Raw genomic sequence first — 27,517 nt, forward strand, 5'->3', positions numbered from 1 at the left:
TCCCGGATTCCTCCCCTTTCGCCCCTCCCCCACCAGCTGTCTTATCACTCAGCCATCGAACCTTGGGGCGACCCATTACAGAGCCCCCGGGCACCCCTCCTCCACAAATGAAACATGGCCAGGACAGGTTGCCGGCCGAAATGGGAAACCGTACTCCCCCCGAACCCCCTCCGCCTGTAGACGAACCTCTCAGTACCGTATCAGACCAGCACTACACGGCGGCTACACATGGTGCAGCTGACCCACAAGCACCTTATGTTACGGAACCTCCTCTCCCTCTCCACCACCGATCGTGGTGCCATCACTTCACACCATCAATAGTGTACACTTAGCAAACAGCATGATACCAGTATCCATTAGGGCTCAGGAGTTGCGTGCATTGGTTGACACAGGTGCATCCACATCGTGCCTTAATTTGCAACGTTACAAACAAGTAGGGATGCAAGGATCCTTTCCTTTACTGTCAGCTCCACGTGTTTGGCTAAAGAAAGGCACCTTGCAGCCACATGTCTCACGGAAACTTCAAAGGGCTTACACGGGTCCATTCTACATCGTCTTCGCTTATGAAACCCCCAACTATCTCCTACGCCGCTGTGGGACACACAGACCACTTCGAGCCCCTGTCCATGCTAACCGTCTCAAGCCATACCTAGGACTGGAAAACCGGCCACGTGACCTACCCCTGCTAGGCCCCACGGACACGCAAATAATGGAGACGGTGGACACTGATACAGGGGAAGAGTGGGATTCTGATGACGACATCCCACTGTCGGTCCTGCGCAGAAAAATCCAGAAAGAAACTCGACCACCTTTGGTACCCCCGTGCCACGATCTTACTAAAGACGGACCTGTCGTGGAGAAAATTTTGCAGTCACGACGTATGGGAGGAATCAGACACTACAAGGTGAAATATGCAGGTGAAACCCGGAGCCACTGGGTATCACACACCGTGCTCCCCGACATACTCATGGAGGATTTCCATGCCAGCCGAACATGGAACATGAAAACCCGACTCAGGACAAAACGGGAACAAAACCAGTCACCGGGACAGCAACATTCTAACACATCAACCACCCCACAAACCTAGGGGCACACGTCTGACACGTAGGCACTGACACTCATTACATTCACGCACAGATCACACATCAGTGGGAATTCACATTACATGGCACGCATACCTATCCTGATTAACTGGTAAGAGGCGGGCGCTTATCCCTAGAATTACACAATTAATCATCGGTTGAATGCGAATATACTTGTCGGACGAGATAGGTATCGGCCTGTCATGGAGGTTGTTTATAACGAGATCTATATTTCTCTACTGGTTGAGGTGGATTCTTGTCAGACGAGATACGGGTAGCTGACGAATGGCGAACGCATGTCGAACGAGGGGTGTACTGCCCTGTTTAGGCTGTCCCTCGAAATAGGCGATATATACACCTGGAAATTAATCAAGCAACACCCCAATTTTTTCTATTGGAGCAACTTTGAAGTGTTCTGACAATCAAAATATGCCGGGTTGATATAGTTTGACACTTTTTTATTCAACAGACGATCTCTGACAAACAACTTAAAGGGAAAAAGTATCAAGACTTTGCTTTATTGCAACGAAATCCAAATTCTTAAAACTGTCTTAAATTCATGAAAAAATGGACACAATTTACTATTCATCCACAGACGTTGTTGTCAGGTGTATTAACACAAATGTCACATGGAAAGAAAGAACAGTCATCTGAGAGTCTGCACACCGACTTTCATCAATATCTAGTGTGTCCTCCCTGCGCACGCACCACCGATTCCAGACGCCTCCTCATTCCTTGGATGAGTCTCCGGATCTGATTCTGGGGGATCCTGTTCCACTCCTCATGCAGGGCAGCCGTCAATTCGTTGAGATTATGGACTGGTGGGTCTCTCTGCCTCACACGACGGCCAATAAAGTCCCACAAATGTTCAATGGGGTTGAGGTCAGGGCTCATGGCAGGCCATGGAATTCTGTCAATTGCATTTTGCCGCAAAAAATCATTTACAGCATGCGCCCTGTGAGGTCTAGCATTGTCGTCCATAAATATGGGTCTCGTTGCCAGAGGATGGTTCTCAAAATGAGGTACCACAGCCCTGTCAAGAACCTCCTGTTGGTAACGAACACCGTTAAGGTTGCCACGGATGGTAATGATATCCAACTTGCAGTTCATGGAAATGCACCCCCATACCATAACGGAACCTCCCCCAAAGGCCACAGTCTCCTGGATGTTCCGTGGAGCCATTGCTGTGTTCCTCTGCCTCCAGACCCGAGTACGACCGTCCACCATGTGCAGCAAGAACCGGCTCTCATCTGAGAAATGGACCTTCCTCCAAGAGGCAATGTTCCAGTGCAAACGGTCATTACACCAGGCCAGTCGGGCTGCCTTATGGGCTGGAGACAGTCTGGGTCGCTTGATTGGCCTCCTTGCCCGGTATCCTGCAGCTTTCAGACGATTCCGAACAGTCCTGTTCGAGATGGGTCTCCCTGGAAGCCACTCCTGTCTCAACCGAGAGCTCGAGTCGAAGGACCTGCGCCGTACAAGTCTCAGTAAAGCTCTGTCCTCCCGGACTGTGGTCTTCCTGGGTCTTCCTGGTCTAGGCAGGTCTTTAACTTCATTAGTGGCCCGGTATTTTTTCAAAAGTTTTGAAATTATGGAATGATGTCGTCCGATTTGAGTCCCGATTTGTCTTAGAGACATACCAGCATTCCTCATGCCGATTATTTGCCAACGAGTGGCCTCTGATAATTTCCTACGTGCCATGACATTGAAATGAATGAAAAACCGAATGCAATTGACAACCTGCGCTTGTAAACACCCCAGGGAAAAAGTGCATTTTTCGAAAGTTGAGGTTAAAGCAATGCACGTGCGCTGTGCAAGCTTCACGCGCGTCATATCAACCCATGAAAAGCTCATGCTGTATGTCAATACATCAAAATTGAATAATCAATCATCAAAATTACTTCGTTAAACTTTGTTAAGTTTTTATGTGTCTTTGAATTTGGTGTTGCTTAATTAATTTCCATATGTATATATATATTTATTTTTATACTGGTAGGTTGAAGTGAAGTCTGCCCCGTAAGAGAGATATATCGCCTGATGCTGGTGGATTCTTGTCGGACGAAACACATAGTAGCCTATGGATGGCAGACTCTGGTTAGATCAGATATAGTTTATACGTGTCATAGTTTGTTGAGATATTCTTGTCTGACGAGAGCGACATATTGAGATATTCTTGTCTGATGAGAGTGACATATTGAGATATTCTTGTCCGACGAGAGCGACACATGGAGATATTCTTGTCTGATGAGAGCGTTATATTGAGAGTTGCTTGCATGACAGGACCGATTAAATAGTTCACCACGGGGGTGAACTTAGCCTGTAAAGAGATTCTTGTCCGACGAAATGGTAAGGGGAAACCATGTTGTCCGTCAACACACGTGTTGCTCAATCATAATACACCAGTGTCAGGGGTGACGATTCTTGACTACTGGTTCGCGGTGTAGGGAGAGAGCGTGTGACAATAGGGTCGAAATTTAGTATCCAGGTGAGGTTGCCGCCGTCAAGTGCGCGTGACGGCGGCATACATCACCAGCCGTACTCCACAACGAACAACTGGGACCGTGCCTGCCTTTTGCGTCGTCATGCTGCCTATACGCTTAGGGATCAGCCTACCCCGCCCCAACCCCTGGCCCAATTAAAACACCAACACTATAAGGTCTTTGCACTGTCGTTGCCGTCTATACATCCACGCTGTCATTATCCCCGTTTTATTTATTTGTTCCCAGAAATGATGGTTCCCTGGCTGTTGGTGGTTATCCTGATAGGACTGTCCTGGAGTATACGGGATGCCGAATGCATGGAGGATGACAACATCCAACGTCTGCATTTTGGGGTCTTGTTTAAAAATCTAGGGAGACTTAAGACGTACGACCAAACGTGGGTGCACACTTTTGCCCTCACTTTACCAACCGCACTACCCACAGACCTATCCTTCAAATTCCCACGATGCGTTGCTTCCTTTAAGGGTGCCATCACCCAGTGTAGGCAGGCTAGGGACGCCGCACAACCAATCCTGAATTATACACGCAACATACATAACGCCGCCACCACCCGCATACAGGATACCCTGGACACACTTAGACACTTTATCCCGGAGGGGGAAGAGCCGGAAAGCCAGTCCCGCCAGCAACGAAGCTTGTTACCATTTCTGGGAGACATTGCTAAGGGACTCGCGGGGGTCGCCACAGAAAGGGACTTGAAAGTCATTGCAGATCACGTGAGATTCTTGGCTGGGCAATTACACATGCGGGACATCGCCTTTAATCTCACGGACCATGCTATGTCCTCCTTTATGTCTAAAACTAACTCCCGAATCGATAATCTGGTTAAGGTAGTGCAGATAAATCATGACCTAATAGTAAGTGCCTTGCAGAACACAATGCGTGAAGCTAACTGGTATAAACAATTATTCTCCCTCCTCCTACTCCTGTCTACACAGCAACTGCACCTCACTAGCCATTTGAATTCCCAATCACAGGACTTAATGCGTAGTACAGCCAAACTACTGAAAGGCCAACTGCCACAGGAACTTGTCCCCCTATCCACACTTCGAGTCGTCCTAAACCGTATCAAAATACAACTAGCCTTCAATTACCCAGAGTTTGACTTGGTTTATCACGACCCCCGGGCATACTATACCTCGGGCCACGTACAAACTAGACGGAAGGGAAATATACTCTTCCTGTCCCTCTTGGTCCCCATTACACCGGCCAAGGATGATGTCACCCTCTATCGATCAACAACAGTCCCCGTCCCCCTACACGAGGAGTAGAACGACACCACGATAGTCCGGAACCTAGCTCCCTATATAGCTATCCCCCGTAAAGAAAAATGTTTCGTTGAGTTTACGAGCCAAGAGTTCGAGTCTTGTGTTCGATCGACACACACACACTGTACAAAATTACCGGCCGAAAGAAGCTTTGACAACCCATCTTGTACGCTGGCCATTTGGCTGAACGACATCGATTTGGCCCATGACTGGTGTAATTTTCATTTAGTACCCGACAGTACCCAACCTCAATTGTACGAACTAGGTCCCGACCAACTGCTACTGATATGGGTTTCGGAGGTTATCTACACGTGCCCAAATTCAACAAAAACACAGCCAGGTTGTAACTTTTGTATAGCACCTATTTATTGTTCCTGTTCGATTCAGGCCGAAGGTATGAGGCTACCTCCCCGACTTACTGGTTGCCTTATTACGACATTTCTTTTCATCCCAAGACATATTAAATTGGCTACCGACGCTCATCGCAGACGAACCGGTACAATATAAAACGGCGCAATTCCGTTTGGCCAATGCGTCTTTCACTAAACTCATCCAAACAGATAAACAACTCAGCGTCAATCTCCGTCATGCAGTCACTAAGGCCAAAGCGAACGAAATAATCTACACCGACCCCACTCCCCCAGTATATATGAACGCACTAACAAACTCAGAGGGGAACACTGACTGGTTTGGTTCAGTGGCATATTCCACTTTCGCCATGTGGGGCGTCATGGCTGTTCTAGCGCTAATAATATTCTTCACCAACCGTCGCATTGCTGCCATTCAGTCACAGTTATTAATGCGCTCGGCCCTAGCCGCGACGACAGGGATGTCAACAAGCATGACCACTACTAAGGGCCTTTTGATATGGACGCCACCGACTACCACGGGAGGACCCTCTACCACCCCAACTCTGTCGGTTGCCTCCATTTTTAAACCACTGTGGAACCTCGAAATGATAGTCCTCTTATTTGTGGTAATCCTTTTTCTTGCTCTGGCTATCTACTTTTATAAGGTCCAAACTGACGCCTCTACCACCCTCTTTTTAAGCTTTTCGTCCCCTAAGAGCAATGTTCGAATCAGCCTTTTACGGGTTGATGCCCCACCTACAGTCCTGGCACTATCTCAACCTCAATATATCCCAGAAAATGTGCAAATAAAGCACCGCTGGCTCACATCAGAAGTACACATTAAATGGCCCACAGACAATATATCGCTATGCAATACACTTACTGATACCCAAGTATCGCTACCAGTGATAGTAACCGTTCCCCGATATGTGGCCGGGCGTCTGTACCGTGTTCTACAAGGTAAATACCTATTGTTTTTGTATTTAGTGCAATTTTGCACAGCTTATCCGGTTACGGCCAGCCCGCCAATACCTCCTCAGGCTACCAGGGTTGACCAGTCCACTAACAGAATGCTGGGGGGACTCTATCCGTCTCTTAATGTTTAGGGGCTGTCACAGAGATACACGATGTTTGCGACGATTACATGACATTAACAAGCACCACAAACACCGTTACAACAACATGTCGTAAAAACACAAAACCATTCATGCGGCTCCCACCACTACACGTCTTGGTACGCAAGCGTATCTCACTCCTCACCACCATGCATACACACACCTACAACATGCACACATATCCTACACTACTTGGAGGAATACATGGCTGATCCTGGCTCATGCTAGCTACGATAGTGAGGACGCCGGGAAACGTACCCTAGTGGAGGTTTTACTAGCAAAGCTGTGTCGGGTGTTATTGTTGGAATAATTACTACACCCTTGCACGTCCGTGTTGTTGGTGAGATATAGTGAATTGCATTGGCCGCTGATCGGGACGAGATATCAATTGTCTCAATTGTTCTTACAAGTCATAGTGAATTGCATTGACCGCTGATCGTGGTTGAGTCTCAATTGTTCACACAAGCCAGCAATTCACTATTCCACAGTTCGGCAGGGGTGTTACCCCTGGAACTGCCACTGTCACTTGGGCTTTTAGGAAAAAGTTATATTGTATACTTCAATTTGGTAACCCCTCAGAACCCTTTACTGTATCATGGCTTCATCAAACACCCACCGCGTGGTTGATATCCTCGACGACGCATTCACCCAAAGATCCCCGACGGTTAGTATTCCCTATAAAGTATGGGGTAAATTGTGTCACCTCTCGCTTGTCCTTCAATGCCTGTTTTCGTACGTTTATAATATGGGGGACCCGCGGAATTCAACTATCCAACGAGCAGGCAGAAAATTAAAAAGAGGCTTCTTTTCCTGGCAGCCAGCTGTTTTGTTCACGCCCAGCCCCCCTGATTTGTCCGACAGGATAAGACAGGCGCTACTCGTGGCCGCAAGGCCGTCATGCCTGGCCGCGAGGAACCCGTCCCATCAGAAAAACATAGATCAGGCATTGGATATCGGGGCGGCGGTACTCCTAATGTATGGCCTGTACTTTGATTTTCCTCTCCTCGTGGGCCTTGGCGTCAAAGCTGCAATTAGAGATAGAGACGTGACCATCTTGTTTCAGTTAACTACTCTTCACACTGACATGGGTGCGGAACTTCGAGGTTACGCGCAAATACTTTGGCAGCTCCTACCTATTCCGAGGTCTAGGGTTTGGTCAGCCCTCTACCATACACAATCGGAGGAGGTAAGGGCTTATGTGAATCAAGCGGCATCGCGCTTCCAACCTACTAGGACGGGATTCGTGTTCGCGGAGGAGACTCTGGGATACTGTGCCCTTTGCACCCAGAGAATATTCCCAATCCGTGATGGCAGTAAGAAATCCTCGCCTGTAACCTTCTGTAAATAGTGTCTTCGTATTCAACACGCAGAGTGTGCGGCCACACTTTTGAAAATCACAGGGTGTGAATTCCGCCAGGTATCTCGCTGGGACATGGAACCAGGGGAGCAAACATGCGTACGCCTGGATGTACCCCGAAAAACGGATTGGAGACCTACCTGGACTGGGGTCCGCCACTCTCCCGACTACCATGTTGGCTGGATACCAAACAGTGCCCCGATTGCAAAGTTCCATATGAGGGCTCGGTCATTACGGTATCGGGCGCCATTCCGCCCATCCTGAAACAGCATCCGGTGTTGTTCCCACCCAGCAACTTTCTTGACCGGTATGACGTCATAACGTTAATACATTACTTCCGCCCACAAAGGGTTAAAATTGTCAATGAAGAGTCTGCTATTTATTTGTATTTAGGGAGGCTGTCAGCATCACCCGACCTACCCGAAGGTCTCGTCGCAAAGATCACGGGGTGGATGGCTCCTTATGCCATTGACCAGCTGACAACAAAATTAAAATTATTTAACCTCCCACAAAGTCAAGCCTTCTGGGACCGACTGTCATTTACACAAGTGTGGACAGACTTCGGGGACTGAGTGGGGGGGCATCGGCAAATTAGGGACGCTGGGCCATCAATACAAAAATAAGAGAAACAAACCCCATAATACACCCACCCAACCGCTGCGTCGAGGGAAGCCCCATCAAATGTATACTTTTTAACCTGACTGCAGTGTTATATATATACAGTATGGTTCAAAATTATTGAGAATAGCTAAAGCATTTCATATTATTAAATGAGAACAAATCAGATAAAATTGAATGTATTGTGAAAGTGAACTGACCTTTTCATGTTGTGTAGGTAACAATTTAATATTTTATCAAGTCTCCTTGAGCTTCACGGCACAGTCTAAGACGGGTAGGCATACTTCCTATCAGAGAGGTTAGTGTCTCATGAGTTATGCTGTCCCAGTATCGGACCACTTCTCTCTTCATGTCTTCAATTTTTGTCAACCCCTTTTGATTCACACATTCCTTCATAATCCCCCAAATGTTCTCAATGGGATTAAGTCAGGACTATATGCAGGAAATGGTAATGCAGTCACATTTTTCTCCTGAAACCACTGCTTGGCATGTTTTGCGATGTGTTTAGGATCATTATCTTGCTGCAAAATCCAGTCATTTCCATAAAACACATGTGCACTTGGAAGGAGAAAATTATCTAATATGTTAGTGTAGCGTTGACTTGTCAGATTTCCCTCAAATACACACAGCGGGGTCGTTCCTAATAAGGATATCCCTCCCCATACATGAAACTTTGGGCTGTATTTAGGTCGTCGATACAACGGTCCTGACGCAGACTTTGTCCATATTTTCACATTATTGGGACATACCCATATTGAGCTTTCATCAGTAAAAATCACATTTTCCCAGTCAAAGTTTTCATGTGCCAAACACCACTCAACACGCCTGTCTTTATGTTCTTGTTTCATGAGAGGAGAAGGAATTCCAGTCTTTTTCTCCCATCCAAGATCAATCAAATTTCTTCTAACTGTAGAGTTTGATACAACTGTTGATCCCCTTTCTATCATTTCATACCTGATGTTGGAGATGCTTGCCCTTTGCTTTTTAGACGCTAAAATTCCCAGCCGAACGCGATCTGAGAAGTCCAATTTTCTGGGTCTCCCTGCTCCTTTCTGGTGCCCAAAATCCTTTCCCTCTTTAAAATTCTTCCTAATCCTATACACAGTAGAAAGAGGAGTTCCTGTTCTCTCTGCCAATGTATTTACATCATCTATTCCTTGATTACACAACTCAAAAATCAACCTTCTTTTATCTTCAGCAGACATTGTTGACAGTGCTGAGGAAAATGACGTCTGCTACAAATTCAGGGGAGGTAACTCTAATTGTACTATACTCAGTAGGCCAAAATGAGTTACCTCCCTTATACCATTACTTAGTTTTAAGTATCAGTGAATCAGTTGAGGTGTTAGGATAGCTCAAAGTAAGAAGAAAAATTCTCAATAATTATGAACCAGACTATATGTATCTATCATGACTTGTTGGTTTATAATGTGTATCAAATTAACTTGACGCCAGCGTTATGTATATCTATCTCCATGTATCAAGTGTTAGTTTATCATATTGTAACCTATATTATTGTATCGAATTAACCTGTATATATATCCGTTCTCATGTATAATGTTGTAACCTGTATTATATGGTTGCGAACAATTAACTCCATGGTCACAACAAGAATAGGCAGAAAGCCAAACTAACAGGATCGCTGACAAAGCCTGGGTCTCGACATCACAGTCCTTCAGAGTGAGGGGACACACTCTTCGGCAGAGGAGGGATCGTATCAGAGGCATGGAATTATGATTATTATGATAATAGCGAATCATGGGCGAGGAATTATTATTGTGGTTATAATATTTAGATCTAGGAATGATGTTATTAATAATAAGTGATCAAGGGGTACTAATAGTATATTTAGAATGGGAAATAGTAGATAAAGGCCTGTGAGGTAGAAAACATATGCAATGTACGAGAGGTAGGTAATCGGCTGCGGAGGAAATAGGCATTAAAGTAGGTGGTCAGAACTTAGTGGGAGCAAGACGAGATGACTCATAGATTAGGTAAAAGGATAGGGACGGTACTATCAAGATGGAGCAACTTGTCCGGGGACCTCGGCAGCAGTTGGTAGTATTCCACAGGACATATATGGTTAGGAGGTAGATACCTTGAGTTTCTTGGAATCCACCTCACAGCTTTACAAATATGGTATTGGGGGTACGGAATAAGGATGGGGGAGTGAAAAGGTATGCAGGGTTAGGGGTTTTTGACCAATGGGCGAAAAAGAAGAGGGTGTTGGCTGTGACGTAGGGACCCAGCTTTAAGCGGTAGCAAAGCCCAGGGTCGGGATCTCTGGTGCGCTCCCACTCTTGGTGTTTGGTCACAAGGAATCATCGGGAAACTATCTTAAAAGGCACCAGCATTTGGCTTAAGACGGAAGCTTTGCGGCTGAAGTCTTATAGAGTGACCATAGAGTGGGTTGTCCAGCAACACTGTTTCTTAAAAGGCGCCAGCATTTGGCTTACAACACTGTTTCAAATAAACTATTGAACGAAGATCATCGTCTTGTGGTTGCTGGAGGAACTACGGTAAAGCTCCAAGGGCCCCCGGGTACTGACATTGTACCTCTCGCACATCCCCTATCATCAGGACCGAAGTACGGGGGTATACCGTAGTTCGGGTAAGGGCCCGTCCATCGCAGGTACGGGATTCGACCAGGTAAACGTCATCTATCTGGCAGCTAACAGGCCTTATTCCACACCTTGGAGATTTGGACCCAGCCTAAAGACTATTTGGATAGCTGGGTAGCGTGTACCATTAGTGAATTAATTTACTCCCTGACTGTCAAAAGAATGACTGGAATATACCGTGGAATCTGTCTGGACTCTTTATAATGAGGTTTTCCCCACAATTTGGACTACTCTTTGAATTTCACCCAAATTGTTCTTAATTATCATTAAAGCTTACTTTATTATCAGGGCAAATTCATTTAAGAATTACAGATGAAAATAACAGTCCCAACAATCAATTTACTATGACAACAATGTTTTGTAATCTGGGAACCTGTGTTATCTGTTTTCTATCATGACAATTACTGTCAACAAGATGATAATTTTACTCAAAATGTTAAAAAAGAAAGTTTCTATTAGGTGTAATGAAATTGTGTATCCCTCCGATATTTCCAACTTTCACTCGCATTTTTCACAGCAGTCACTATCATATTGTGTCTACTCATGCTCAAAAAGAAGAAGTGTACAGAAAAAGTACACGTATACACATCTTCGCTAAATTGGTGAAGCTGGATGTCAATGAGCTGTTTTTGTGAGATTGCATGAAACCTTATCGGGGACAAGTCAACACAGAAACTATCTGGCAATACACCCAAGTGCTGTCTCATAACCTTAAGTATGATCACAAAAATTTTACATGCAGAGAGCAAAACCTGCAATTGAAATGATGCAATGCTAGAATATGTTTCTTTTCATAGAATAATAGTATCAGATACCATATTGTTCAGATCATTGCATCAGAATTCATCTCCTTATTTTATTGCAGACATTTTAAATAAATCACCTTTGGGTTGCATGGGAGCAGGTGTTTTATATAGAAGTCAATTACACACGATAACCTTAATGCCAATACACATGTTAAACTTAATCCCTGCATATAATGCCTCGCAAAAACAAATTAGAACGGAAATGGTAAGTAATCTTGTCTAGTGATGTTTATTTGCAAATTTGATGTCTTTACTGACAAAGGCATTTTCTGCTGCTTGATCATGTGAGGCAATATACTCTTTTCTTCCCCTTAAAAAAAAGTTTGTTGAAAATGTACCCATGGATAAGGTAACGGACAAAAATTGTCTATTCCTGACTTCTTTACAATGCAGACATATGAGTTGGTCTTAAATAAGTCTGTAACAGACAGATTCCACTATACAAGATAACGATATCATATGGCATATTGATAACGCTAAGAGTAAGGCAATGGGATTATGACATCAATATGTTCTTGGCAAGGGAGTGACTGAGTAAGTTTTATGCCACTTTTAGCAATATTCCAGCAATATCACAGAAGGGAACACCACACATTTTACCCACGTGGAGAATCACACCAAAGTCTTCCGTGTGACAAGCAAAAGCTTTTAACCACAAGGTTATTCCACCACCCATGCTTGATAACATATTCAGAGTTATTTAGAGTGAGTCAATGATATAAAATGGTATTAAACTGATATCAAGAGAGGCACGGTTTTAACACTGATATCAAGACCGGTGTCATTATAACATTGAAAAGATGACATTTGTTTACAACACTGATATCAGTACTGTGAGGTTATAACATTGATATAAAATGGATGATGTTATAACACTGGCATCACAATGGGTAGGGCTATAACATTGATCTTCAAGATTGGTATGGTTAAAGCATTGATATCAAGATTTGTGAGGTTACAACATGGATCAAAGGCTGGTATACTTATCTCATAATACTGATGTCAAGACTGGTGTGGCTATATCATTGGTATCAAGACCGATGTGGTTATAACAAGATATTATATGGTCATAATACATATATATGAAGATTGGTATGGTTATATTATTGATATCATGACTGGTGTGGTATCACGCGTGGTGATGATGTTGATATTAAGATGGGTTTGATTATTACACTGATATCAATATTGGTTTGGTTATAACAATGATATCAAGACTGGTAAGGTTATAATTCTGATTTTAAGATGGGCGTGGTTATGATCTCTATTTATAACATATACCATTATAATCCCTATTAATAACATATACTATGTTTGATTAAGTTTTCATTACCTTGTATAACTACTGCAGTAAAAACAATAATCAGTGCAAATTACATCCTAGATAATACAAGGATGTGTTTGCAAACAGATCCATATTAAATCTTTAGATTTACAATGATCTGAATTAGATAAACTTTATGAAGTCACCAAGTAAATCAATCTTTCCTAAACTTCTGTTTCAACTTCACTTTTCATCTTTTTCAAATAAACATTGATAATTTCCAGACAAGTGCATGCATCTCGTAAGTTTTCAAGGAAATTATTTTCAGCTAAGCTTTTCATATTCTCCCAAGTGTAACTTCAAACCCACAATTGATTTTTGAATAATGCCTTCAACTGGGTAATTTATTTTAGAAAGTAGACATTTGTGAAACAGCTGATTTCACATTTCTCTTGATGCACTTCTCCCTCAGTGCTAGTGTTTGTACGATAACACTTTACAATCATGTTTAATGTATTAATGCACTGCTCACGACACAAGCTTCAACACCCATGTTTAACCTGTTAAGCAGTTAAATATTCCGAATCCATGTGACCATTAACCAGTTGTACATAAACATTGAATGTTTGGGTGGCTCACTGGTTGAAGCATCATCTCATAGGCCCGGGTTTTATTTTGAAGAGAGAGTTTGGATCTAATGGAAAATCACTCCTGTGAAGTCTTGCCAATTAACATGAGTCAGAGCCAAGAGAGATGGTGGTCCGTGGCTGAGAACACTCTGGTGAAACCCATGGCTTTGATGCAGTCTGGTGAGTGAGTGAGTGAGTGAGTGAGTGAGTGAGTGAGTGAGTGAGTGAGTGAGTGAGTGAGTGAGTGAGTGAGTGAGTGAGTGAGTGAGTGAGTGAGTGAGTGAGTGAGTGAGTGAAAGCATTTTGAAATGGGGGAAAGGGTGAGAAGGAGAGAGAGAAAGAGAGAGAGTGTTTAGCGTGACCTAGTCCAGTTCATGTCAGTAAATTCATCCTGATATTAGGTTCCGATTCATATCATCAGATAACTTAACTACTTCATCCTACCAGAAATATGAGCTGGTAAAAAATGAGTGAATGAGTGAGTTTAGTTCTACACCGCTTTTAGCAATATTCCAGCAATATCATGGCAGTGGGACATCAGAAATGGGCTTCACACACTGTACAGATGTGGTGGCACAAAATGACTTCACATGCATTTTATAAATACTTAAGAACATAGACAAGATACGAAAGGAAAACTATTAAGGCAACCAATGATCCTTCCCTTTGGTTTCCTGACATTGCTTATCCACATAGGATGTTTGTGTATTGATGACAAACCATTATCTTCCTTGAGGACTGGTGTAAACTGACAAATGGACATCTTTATCTAAAAACTGCACAGTCAGCACAAACATCATGGGAAAAAGTACACTGAATAAGAGTTTTACTTGAGAAATTGCAGGTGAAATCTCCTGCTCGATTCTAATTTAGCCCAATCAGCTGCTTTCTGCCTATATTCAAGTGCTGCATTTAGCCTTTGTAAGGCCAGAAAAGGGTCATCATTAAATAGTATGCCCTAGCTGTCAGTGAGCTGGTTTAAAGCCAACGAGAGAAAAAAGATGGTCTGTTTTTCCTGGAGTGTTTGATTGAAATTTAAGAGTGAGTGAGTGGCTGGCTACTCTGTGCCCTGGTGAACACCATATGAAAGAAGTCACTCAGTGTAACTGAAAGGATTGTCTCACTCAACTATGGAAAGGGCATATACTCCTCAAAGCATGTCACAGAACACCTGAAGTCTTCATATTACCGCAGTTAATCTGTCACAGCACTACATGACGTTATGCAACATGACACGACAGATAAGAAACATTGGATGTCCCTTATGACATGTCCCTGATTCCAAATTATGAGGACTTCAGGCACTGACTTCAAAAGACTATCACAAATTTGTTAAGTTCTGTTCACTTTACCGAGCGTATACTAAATCCTGTTGATAAATGCATACAAAACAATGATGGTGAAGCTGCACTGTTATCACTGTGACTGGCTCTGATCCAGAGATTACTTGCAGTTCTGAACATGCATTCAACCCTGGAAAATTATATTTCACCATGCAAAATTACAGGGAGTGAGTAAGTAGGTTTTACGTATATGTCAGCAATATTCCATCAATACTGGGGAAGGGGACTGCATTAATAAGCTTCATACATTATAACCATGTGGGAAATTGATACCCCATCATCCCCCAAATTACAGGGAAATTATATATCAGATAAGCAGACATGAGCTATTTCTTTATCCTGAGAATTCCTGAACACATCTAGCCATAAGGGAAGTTGTTGGTTGATTGGTTTGGGTTTTGTTTAGTGCCACACTCACCAGTATTCAAGCTATATGGCAGCGTTCTGTAAATAATTTAATTACTCACCCACTGAAGATATCACAGTTTAATAATTTTACAAAGTTGTTACACATTGTGTAATACCATTGCATGATGCCATATGCATGACACCAAAGTTATGATGTCACAATGCTAATGAATCTGTCACAGTAGTATTAGACCTTGAATAGAATATTGACTCATGGAAAGCAGAGGGTCATCAGACTCGTTGAATTCTTAGGACAGAAGTACTTTGCTCGATATTATTTTGCTATTGTTTGGTGAGTAATAAATAAAATACTAAACTATGTCCCGTGTAACACCATATTTATGAAACTCATGAATGGTATCGGTATCTAACTTGCTTTCGCTGATTAGATACCAAATCATTCACTTGTTTAATGTAGTATAAATAATATAATACAAATATGGCATTACATGGGACATAGTTTAGTATTCTCTATGAGTCTGGACCAGACAACCCAGTGACAAACAGCACATCTATTTATGCAAATGGGGCAAGATGATGTGTCATCCAAGTCAGTGCGCCTGACCACCCGGTCATGTTAATCCCCTCTTATGACAAGCATGAGTTACTATAGAGAAGACCTAACTCATGGAACATTGGACTGTCAGTTATTCCTGAACTGATGAGAATTATTCCTATCAATACAAACAGTGACACAGAATCTGAGATGTTGCAGAGGCAAAAAGAAATCAATATCTATCCAAATCTGTACAATTAAATTTTCACAGGCATCTTCCATGTATATTGAGATTGAATGGTCGGGAACTGATACAGAACCATCATGTTATTCACTAGTCCCTGCACACACTTCCTTTCTTCATCAGTCATCGCTGACTGGCACTAATGCCAAACTTGATTCATGTTTTTTTTCTGAAATAGTGACGAACATACTGATCTGAGAGCAAACAAATCAGATTTCATTGGTGCAATATTTGTGAAACTGTTTTGGAATATCTATAATTGATTCTTTATCAACCCAATTTCCTCTGTTATCTTGGTAATCACAAACTGGCACGTGACACCCAACATGAACTTCACATGAACTGCTTGTAGTGGAAACATGGTTCATAGACTGCCCCCTTCAACACAGAAAACACTTGACCGTGACACCCCACATGAACTTCATATCATCTGCATGTAGCAGACTAATAGTTCATAGGCTGCCCCCTTCAACACAGAACACAAAGCCAGAGACACTGCATAGTTTGAATCTGTTTACAGCATTAGTAAAGTGGTGGTTCTATAGCACACTGGTCAAGTGGAGGCTTGTCACATGCAGTTGCTGAGTTTGAATCTGTTTACAGTGTTACTGCAGGTAAAGATTAAATTAAGGTGGTGGCAGTGTAGCACAGTGGTCAAGCGGAAGTCTGTCATGCATGGTTGCTGTGCTTGAATCATTTCAGTCTACAATGTGCAAAGGTTTTCCTACTTAATGATGAAAGCAGCTGTTTTCAGCAAATTCAAGTACCATCACAGTACGATTGCTGTTAACAGTATATTACTGTATGTTCTGAAGAGTATGTAATGTTCTCGGATGTTTTTGGTTTGATAGAATAAATGCATCCCATTCACAGCCAGGTCATGACTTTTTATGCTGCATGAGATTTTGTGCAAGGTCCGACTGACTGCGTTCTGTTAACAGGGTTGAGAATTATACTTTGAATGTCAGGGAGTGAAAGGGTGTTGATGGGTTGCTTTCCCCAAGTATCAGAAATAGTAAAAAAGAAAATAGAAACATAGTTGGAGAAAGTCACCTATTGACAATTTGACAGTATCTAAATAGACAACAGTTTCATATTCAGTTTAAGGTTCATAATTCATTAAATTCTTTCTCATTTCGTTACAAAGGGAATTTCATGTTTAGTTGGTTACAAGGGAATTTCACGTTTAGTTGGTTACAAAGGGAATTTCACGTTTAGTTCAGGTAAGGTAAGTAAAAAATTATCTTAATAAGTTACAGTTTAATTTCCACTGCGCAACACTGTATATTGGGAAAGTGTGGCAGAATGAAATTTGGATGACTTTACCAAATGTCAAAGCTACCTCTGCATGGGTTATGTATTTTTAAGAACTAAACTGCGCCATGAAATGGTAACTTGGTGTCGATCGGTGGTGTCTTTCAACCATAGATGCATTTGCTGCCATAGTTACTGTTGTAGTTGCTGTCATAGTTGACAGTAAAGGTTTGAGTAGTGTGTTTATCTGAGAGTACAGTCTGGCTGGCCTATGTCTGGAGCAGTGTTGTGAAAGCAGCTTGATGAAATGTAGCAGGTCAGTCAATGTTCCTGGTTAGGCTGTGGAAACAGGGGAGACATGTAATTCAGCAAACAGCATGTGAGGGAGAGTCAGAGAGATGATTTAACCAAGCAACTGGGTGGTTGAAGCAGTAAGGGAAGGAGACAGATGCTACCTTACATCATTTGCTTGTTTGTTCCACCAAAAGTACAGTGAACAACATCTTTATAGAACATACTCATAACAAACTGAAAGGTTTAAGAAACCATTCTGCCAGGCAGGGTAACAACAAAGAACATCTGCCCATCATCTGTAATAATACAGATATCTTTTTCAACTCTTCACAGTGTGTGGTATTGTGTTCAGACAGGTTGTGTTGAAGGAGCAGTGTGTATAGTTCACTAACTGCTCCTTCAACACAACCTGTCTGAATGCAGCACCACACACTGCTCCATCAACACAACCTGTCTGAATGCAGCACCACACACTGTTCCTTCAACACAACCTGTCTGATTGCAACACCACACACTGTTCCTTCAACACAACATGTCCGAATGCAAGATCACACACTGTTCCTTCAACACAACTTGCATGGATGCAATACCACACACTGTTCCTTCAACACAACCAGTCTGAATGGAACACCCCACATTGTTCCTTCAACACAACCTGTCTGAATGCAACACCACACACAGTTCCTTCAACACAACCTGTCTGAAAGCAACACCACACACTGTTCCTTCAACACAGCCTGCATGGATGCAATACCACACACTGTTCCTTCAACACAACCTGTCTGAATGCAACACCACACACTATTACTTCAACACAACCTGTCTGAATGGAACATCACACACTGTTCCTTCAACACAACCTGTCTGAATGCAACACCACACACTGTTCCTTCAACACATCCTGTCTGAATGCAACACCACACACTGTTCCTTCAACACAACCTGTCTGAATGCAACACCACACACCGTTTCTTCAACACAACCTGTCTGAATGCAACACCACACACTGTTCCTTCAACACAACCTGCATGGATGCAATACCACACACTGTTACTTCAACACAACCTGCATGGATGCAATACCACACACTGTTCCTTCAACACAACCTGTCTGAATGCAACAAGCTTTAAAAACAAGCTTTTGATACCTTGCTCAGACACACTGCAGAGTGGTTCTGAGGAGAATCATGAAATAGTGAAAGAGCAGAAAACTCCACTTTAAAGAAGTTGTATATTCACAATTGGCAAAAACAAACAAGACGTTTCATATGTTCTGTTTGGGGCAATAACAGAAAATGAGACAATTACAAATTATCATGTTTACTAAAATCTTTGCATTTACTATCAATCATAACACTTTATGAGAATAAATAAGGATTTTGTGCAGCTTTATCAGCTTCTATCATTGCAATAATATGACAGCTCAGCCTTTGTGCCACAGTCTGACCCAGACAAGAAGCTTCCTTACTGGAGTGATTGATGTATATGAAGGAACCCAAATTATCTGGAGACCATATCTAAACTTCAAAGAAGTGCACCAATTGCTATGATTATCAGAAGTTCCTTTCAACGAGTGACAAAGCTGTCTAAATTGAAATCAAATTTCATAGGACTTGCAACGATCTCTGATGCATGATAAAACTTATTTTTCACACCACGATTGATCCGAACCTGAACTGGAGGTTGAAGTGATTCCCCTGAGTTCTGTGATGTGTTACAAGGAGTGGACAGTATTTCCTGGGAGATATCCAGCATTGATTCCACACCATCTCTGATAACGGTGTAAGGAGCAGTGTACACAGAAAACATTTTTTCGGTAATTTCAACAAGAATTGACGAGCAAATAGATGAGACTGGGAGACGTAAATCCATACATGACATTTGGAGAAGTCAGATTATTTTTTAGCCATTTTTTCACATGTTAACCTCGAACTGATGGTTGTGTGAATCCAGCTGAATACCTCATATTATAGTCTCTATGGACTGTCAACAAACCCATGTATTATTACATAACTGCACATGACACTGTGGCTGGATGACCTCAACAGGGCAAGCACAGAGCTGAACAGGTTGGTCCCATGTCAGTGTCTATAATGACAATGGAGTAGTGTGATAGCCCAGTGATTAAAGTGTTTGCTGTGTCTTGTCTCAGAACCGGGCTTGATTCCCCATTGAACATAATGTGTGAGGCTACGTCTTGTGTCCTTCCACTGAACAGCTCCTTCTCGGGTCAGTGTCTTGTAATGACACTGGGGTAGTGGGATAGCCCAGTGATTGAAGTGTTTGCTTGTCACACCTGACTCAGGTTCCATTCCCCACATAAACACAATGTGTGAACCCTATTTCTGGTGTGTCCCCATTGTAATGCTGTGAGAATGTTGCCTAACCCGGCATAAAAGTAAACTAACTCACTCTAATGACAAAGAATGCATTGTTGGACCATGTCCTATATTGGGGAAAGCATTAACTCACATTAAAGATGAAATGCATATTTTGATGGCTCCTCATTGTCCACTGCAAGCATAATGTCAATGGTAAATGCTGTGGTCAGAGTATATATTCCTTGGTGGTGTTTTATAGTTTTATTTATAATGACGGCAAATCAAGAAGAGTCTTTCAGAAAAGAGACAAAAATATATTTGGTGATTTTAGGAAATATTCATGCATGAATTGATGAGATGGAATCCACAAGTAACATTTGTATGTGTCGGGATATTTTCTGTCACAAAACATAAATCTTTCTTTGACATGGTGGAGTGTGAAGCCTTTGAAATGTCACATTCGGCATTATTCCGTCAACATAATGTTTCAGCTAGTTATTGTTTAATGGATTGATGTATCAAGACGACAAGAATCAAGGAAATAACTGCAAATCTTTCAATCAAGAAACATAAATACTAGAGTGTGAGTGAATTAATACCCCCTCAACATGTTAGGAAAGGAAAGTCTTGATGTACTGGTAATCATTTTCTATAAATACTTTGATATAGATGAACCATCAGATGCAGTCAGAAAATAAATCTCCCAAATCTACACATAAAAGATGATATTCTGAAAGGAATATTTTTCTATCACATGATAGAATTAGATTAGATTCACTCTGAAGTTATGCAAGAAGTTTCAGTCATAAAACAGCTCACTCCATAAACATGCCACTCTTCTGAAGAATGACCTTGGTCTAGCTGTTCATTCTGTATGTTCCACTTTGTCCTCAGAATGTCTTTGCAAATCACTTTTTTTTTAAAGCATTTCGATGTCAAGTAATTAACCTTTCCTTCTTCAATCAAATATTTGAGACATTCTACCAAGTGCATGAATTGATACCTATTGAATCAACATGGGGAAATGTAGACCTAGAACTATGCCCAGTCTATAAATAGTGCTGAAAGAAATCAACTGAACCATTCCCAGTGCATATCCATCATAAAAAGCAATTAGTTGAATATCAAAATTGACATAAATAACTTGATGAAAATGCTTTGAATTATCTGTCAAAGCGAATATTGTTGTGAGCTTGCAACACCCACTGCTAATTCATTTTGACGTTAATACCATGGTATCAACATAAAGGAATGCTAAGAAAAGGGATCCCGAAAAAGTTAACATTCCAACATTGAGCAATTATAATGAGGCAAATTAGGACAAGACAAGAATTAGGACGGAAGACAGTGGAAGCACACATCCAATGTTGAAAGAAAATTTCAATTTTCTTCAGCTCCAATGAATTGTGAAAAAATAAGTTTTCAATATATATATTTCTTTTGCTGGATAAATATCTCTATACTCTAGATTGAATATGGTAAAACTATTTTGTCCTTTATGTCTAATGCAAAAAAACCCCAATAGAACAAAATGATATGTGTATTCAACCCTGTAGGAACTATTTGAATTAAGACATCACAGATTTTACATGAAGACTTCAGCATTGAAACAAGCCCAATGAGTGATGCATTTGGGTACAACTGTCTGGTTCTAACCATGCTGAAAACCCAACACACAAACAAGAACTGGAAATAAATGGCAGTACACTGAAACCCTTTTAAAAGCAGGACATTTTTTTTATAAATAAAATCCCAAATAAAACAGACACTAAAAGTAAGCCTGAAGCCTAATGGAGTGTATTGTTTATTTTTGAAAATTTATTAAAAATTAAACTAAAATAACAAATCCAGGAATTTTTTTTATTCTTGTCCATTACATACTAATCACTGAAATGCAATCCCTCTTCCAAAATGTACCTTGGCTTGAACCATGCCCCATGTCAATAGCATGGACTGTGTAGATAGCATGGACAATTAGTTATGTTGATAGCATGGACAATTAGTTATGTTGATAGCATGGACAATTAGTTATGTTGACAGCTTAAACAATGCCCGATGTTGAAGGTACGAACAAGGTCTTGAAACGTATCATAGACTTGCATGTGCTGTACTGAACACACAATTATTACAATAAGAGCATTTATATAGCGCTGACTTCCACCACATAAAGGCAATGCTCAAAGCACTGACAAGTCCCAGTTAATATTCACAAGATAAATTGTATAAAATCATGAGAGCTCAGAAGTCATCTGCTTCCTTGCGCACGACTCACTCACAGTATGTTTCAAGGTCTGTATGACAGACTAAGCATGACCAGTTCATTAAGAGTGTACTCACCAGTCTTGAAGATCTCCTCATGCACAGATGCTGGGTGCAACAGCTCCACATCATAGTTGGCAGAGGAACTTGCATTCTGCTCCTCCTGGAACCAAAGACAACAGTCAGACATAGGGAGATGAGAGGGATAGATTAGTGGCAATATTGTGCCTATCTGTTGATGAATGAATGATGCAGTAGTTAAGGATATGCTGGGTGCCACAATTCTACATCATAGTTGGTGGAGGAACTTGTATTCTGCTCCTCCTGGAACAGAAGACATCAGTCAGACACAGGGAGATGAGAGGGAAAGATTACTGACAATACTGTGCCTATCTGTTGATGAATGCAGTCTGATAACAGCTTGTAGACAAACAGAATAAGACCAAACAATCCTGAGATGGATACATATTGATTGTAAATGGTATGATACTTATAACATACATCAAGCATTGCTAACCTGGAATCACCCAAGATTAAACCAGTTAGTCACAGACAGATAAGAGGGAAAGACTGATGACTATTTTGTACCTATGTCTTTGTTGATGAATGATGCAATAGTTACGGGTGTGATGTAAATAATAGTTACATCAACCAGTGGTAACCTGGAACCACCAAAGATTGAATCTAGAGAGTAGTGACAGCAGGAAAACGAAAATGTTTCAGTGATACCAAGGTGCTGCCTGCTGAAAAGAATTTGTAATTGAGAAGCAATATTCTTGCTGTAAATATGATTAGAATTTACAAAACAATTCAGTACTTAAATACAATATCTTGATTTAAATACAAACTGAAGTTACACTGCTCTTGTTTGTTCCACATGAACTGAAAGTACATTTTCAGTCAATATTTTCCTCAAAGTTTGTTCACAACAAGCATTGTCACTAAGGTGACATAATTCACGCTGCAACATGCTGAATCCTCAAAGTGTTGCCGTGACCTTGAAAGTTAAGGGAAGGTCACCAAAATCGACTTGGTCCTGCACCTTCCCTACAATAAGCTGGGAATGGTTCTTGAGATATCTTGCTGACAAGGGTGAAAGGTTTATAGTCCTCTTGTGACCATGATATGAAGGCCAAGGTCACCAAACCTGACTGAGACCTGTCTTTCACTATCATGAACCTAGGTACCAAATATGAAAAGAATCTAGTGAATGGTTCTTAAGATATTCCAATTCATATGTACGTACATACGGACATAGCCTAATACTAATGTATATCCCCAGCTTCGTGCTAAACATGCGGCGGGGGATAATAAGTTTTTTTCCACTCAGTGTACACAGAAGACCTCATATTGCCAACCTGTCCAAAAAGTATTCATACAAGTTAGAATATATGAAAGGCATGGAATTGAACATTTCTGTAATCAAGAAAGTCCAGAAGGAGAGAGCAACTGGTCTATGTGCGAATCCCACACAGATACAGATGCATTATTGCCAGGAGCAAACAAATAAATATTTTATAATCAACGGATGTTCTTGGCATGAATTACACATTACCACCTTGAGGCACTGTTAAAGCTTCCAAACTTTCTCAAAACAACTTGTGAAAAAGCATGTCCTGACACAGCAAGATCTGAGACACCTCATCTGAAGTGCATCACATGAATGATTGAATTTCTAACACTAATCTTTTTTAATGACCAGTTTGGTAAAACTGTCCTCACAATTTTTATAGAATACTATCAGAATACTCAATACTGCCATATAGATTTGTAAATAAGCATACTGGACATTAATACCTTGATACCCCAAGGTGCTTGTGAGAAGTCTAACAGTCATATAACTTGTCCTACAAGGTACCCATTTTCTGCTTGTTGCCCTTTAAATATACTTGGGGATGTAAGGATCTAAACACAAATGTGCAGCTCGACAAGCAAACACTTTAAACACAAGACTCTACATCTAGTGACATTTAGATATACATGGGTATTTGAGGAACTAAACTCAAACATGCAGCTACACATGCACTTTACCATCTAGGCTCTATTATGACATGGGCTTGTGAGGAACAAAACTCAGATATACAGCTGGACAAGCAAACACTTTAACCACAAGGCTCTACATAAAGTGACTTATTGACATCAGCAGTTTCAGACACAGCAATCTGTGTTAATTACTGTTTGTCGATTTGCTGTTGAGTTCTGAGATATTCCTATGACTGTGGGCAGTTGGAGAACACTGAATGAATTGTTCATAAACAGAGCACGACCTTAATTAATGACACACTGATGATCACTGGCAGGGTTAAATTGCTGGTCATCCATTCATCCATATGCTCCTGCTGCTGATGGCAACAACAGAGACCACATGGGATATAACTGCTATATAGCACGCCTCAGCAGCAAGGATTTCTTTGGAAGGAATTCTCAACACTTTTGAATTCCTAGCATTCATGAGAAGCAAAATTTAACTGTTTCCATCAAATGCCTAACATTATGCAAATTTTTCATAACATTTCAACAAGAAAGGATCCAAAAGGATTTGTTTTCTGTTCTATAGAAACATTTATTGAATATTTCTCTTCATGAACAACAAAGCTGAGGTTATATGTGTTCAAAAACATTCTTTCAGTCAGTATGGAAAAACACAATTGTCAATTATTTACTGATGCTAGCACGATGAGATGTGCTCATCACTTCTCAAAATGTTTCCAAATGAACAATTCATCATAAGAACACTTTAAAGGGAGGCTACTAGGAAAAAGTGTGGAATTGACACACATACACACACACTGGCCTATTGGAGCCAGTCTTATTTCTCTGGAGGAAGATAAAATGGAAACTGAGAAACTCCTTGACCATAGTGTAAATTTGTTAGAATGAGCAGCTAAACTTGGTAACAGATTAGTATTCAGACTAATCATATTCCTAAAACAAATCATATTGTCTGAATTTAAATGTTTCTTTAGAACAAGTTGCTTATTTCACAAAATATACAGCTTAGGTGAGATGAGATGAGATGAGGTGAGTATGAATAAACACAGGCTTAATATTAAAAATACAAATATCAGATTTACATCTAAATTGAAATCACAACAAGTTTATCTCCCAAGAAATTGTAGAAATTAGCACTCTGAGAAGAATGTTTTGTTTGTTTTTTAATGATACACTCAGCAATATTCTCGCTATATAGCAGCAGTAAATAAATCTAGTCTCTACCACACACTCCAGTGACGAACATTATGACTAGATCTTTTTAATTATACAGACTCCTTCCCCTGTTTGAGAATGCTGTTGCCAGAATAGAGACACCAAGCCACATGTGATGTTCATGTCACTGAGAATGACCCCCTACTGCCTGTTGTAGTATTTCAGGCTGATGTTTTTGACATGTGGACAGACTTAATTGATAAGTTGGTTTTGATTGCCTGAAAAGATCATCCCTGAAACAAATGGCAAAAAACCCACCCATATCTTTCTGTACTGGCCTGTCTCATATAGAGACAACTACTCTGATTTGATGCAGTGTTACATGTTTTTACATCTGCTGTCTGTTGGTACTTGCCACAAGGGTTTGGGAATGCTGCCAGCCTTCACTGCTCTCATTGAGCAGGGTTAAACATGTAGACTGGGTAAAGTACTATAACAACAGATGACATTAAAGCCACATAAGCAAGGTGGCAAAGGAAGTGTGAAAAGAAGGTATCTGAAAAGTTTATGCCAAACTATAGACAAAGGTTGTGTGCCGACCAAACTGTAGACAAAGGTTATGTGCAGGTCAAACTATAGACAAAGGTTATGTGCCAACCAAACTATAGACAGAGGTGATGTGCACGTCAAACTACAAACAGAGGTTATGTGCAGGCAAAACTATAGACAAAGGTTATGTGCAGGCCAAACGATAGACAGAGGTTATGTGCTAACTAAAGTATGCACAAAGGATATGAACTGACTAAAGTATAAACAAAGGCTATGTGATAACAAAAGTATGCACAAAGGTTATGAGCTGACTAAAGTATGCACAAAGGTTATGAGCTGACTAAAGTATAAACAAAGGTTATGTGCTGACTAAAGTATAAACAAAGGTTATGTGCTGACTAAAGTATAAACAAAGGTTATGAGCTGACTAAAGTATAGACAGAGGTGATGTGCAGTAATACTATAGAGAAAGGTTATGAGCTGACTAAAGTATAGACAGAGGTGATGTGCAGATGCACCTTCAATAGTGGGACACCCCACTCTGTAATAGAGTCTTCTGTAATAGAGTCAGACAAGACTCACCTTCATAGGGATGCCTGTAACAGTGGTAGACCCTAGGTTATAATGTCTCTGTACTAGAGATACCAACTTGTTGTAGAGGAATTTCCCAGACTGACTGATTAGAACTTCACTGGACAAGATTGAAGACACCTGAAAAAAAAAATACATTCACATCAACCAGAAATTTAGCAACCAGAAATGTCTACCAAACTAGAGTAATGTGTGACACAGATACATCTTATCTTTTTCCTCCTGAAGTGTTATAAAATTAAAATAGACCCTGGCAAATTGTTTGATCGGCATTCTAGAAGTTGGCGACTCAAACTGAAATGAAAAATATAGCTATGTGCTAAAGTGACACATATTTTGGTGTATATGCCTCTGTCACATCATCTAACTACTACAACAAATCATTTCACAGTCATGTAATTCCTTGAACCAAGGTCTGGAACTTTTTAATCAAGCCTCATTTCTTCAACCCCTAACAAGGGCATGCCTATTTATAGAGAGTTAGAGTGCACTTGAATGGAAAAAATCCATGATCAAAGAATCTCATAATGTTTTCTGCATAAATCAGAATTTCAAACCCGGTGCTGATGCCTCATGTAACCAATTAAATTCTGCTAATCAAGTTTTTAGGTAACAAACTACTCCTAATTGATGCTCTGAAAACAAATTTTTCACATAAATTCATGAAGTGATAAACCTTACAGACACTTTCAGACTCAAACCTATCACCGCGGCCCTAGTGCACAATGTCACTGGACTAGCTGATGTTTTACCCATGTTGCCACGGATACAAGATCTGTCTTTGTAAACAGCATGTACATCTGACGCCTAACACTTGGTACCTATGTACCCATTTTATGTTCTTATTTTGTCATATGTTCATCAGTTATCTAAATATATTTCCATTAAAATATTTGGAACAAATAATTAATGCTTATACAAGCAGATACATAACTATACACGAGAAGAGTCCCCTGATTCCCTTTCATCCAGGTCTTTTTACACTACACCATCAGTGTTCT

General features: G+C 41.1%; 1 protein-coding gene across 1 annotated transcript in view; it reads right to left on the reverse strand.

Annotated features, from left to right (window-relative positions):
• LOC137295796 (integrator complex subunit 13-like) overlaps positions 1 to 27,517 on the reverse strand; it is a 500,051-nt gene that overhangs the window by 12,584 nt on the left and 459,950 nt on the right. The window contains exons 6-7 of the mRNA XM_067827349.1: positions 26,508 to 26,636; positions 22,308 to 22,392 (exon numbers count right to left, since the gene is read on the reverse strand). Coding sequence (XP_067683450.1) covers positions 22,308 to 22,392; positions 26,508 to 26,636 — 214 coding nt within the window. The remainder of the gene's footprint in view (positions 1 to 22,307; positions 22,393 to 26,507; positions 26,637 to 27,517) is intronic.

The sequence above is a fragment of the Haliotis asinina genome, chromosome 9 (genome assembly GCF_037392515.1).
Source record: "Haliotis asinina isolate JCU_RB_2024 chromosome 9, JCU_Hal_asi_v2, whole genome shotgun sequence".
Classification (NCBI taxonomy): domain Eukaryota; kingdom Metazoa; phylum Mollusca; class Gastropoda; order Lepetellida; family Haliotidae; genus Haliotis; species Haliotis asinina.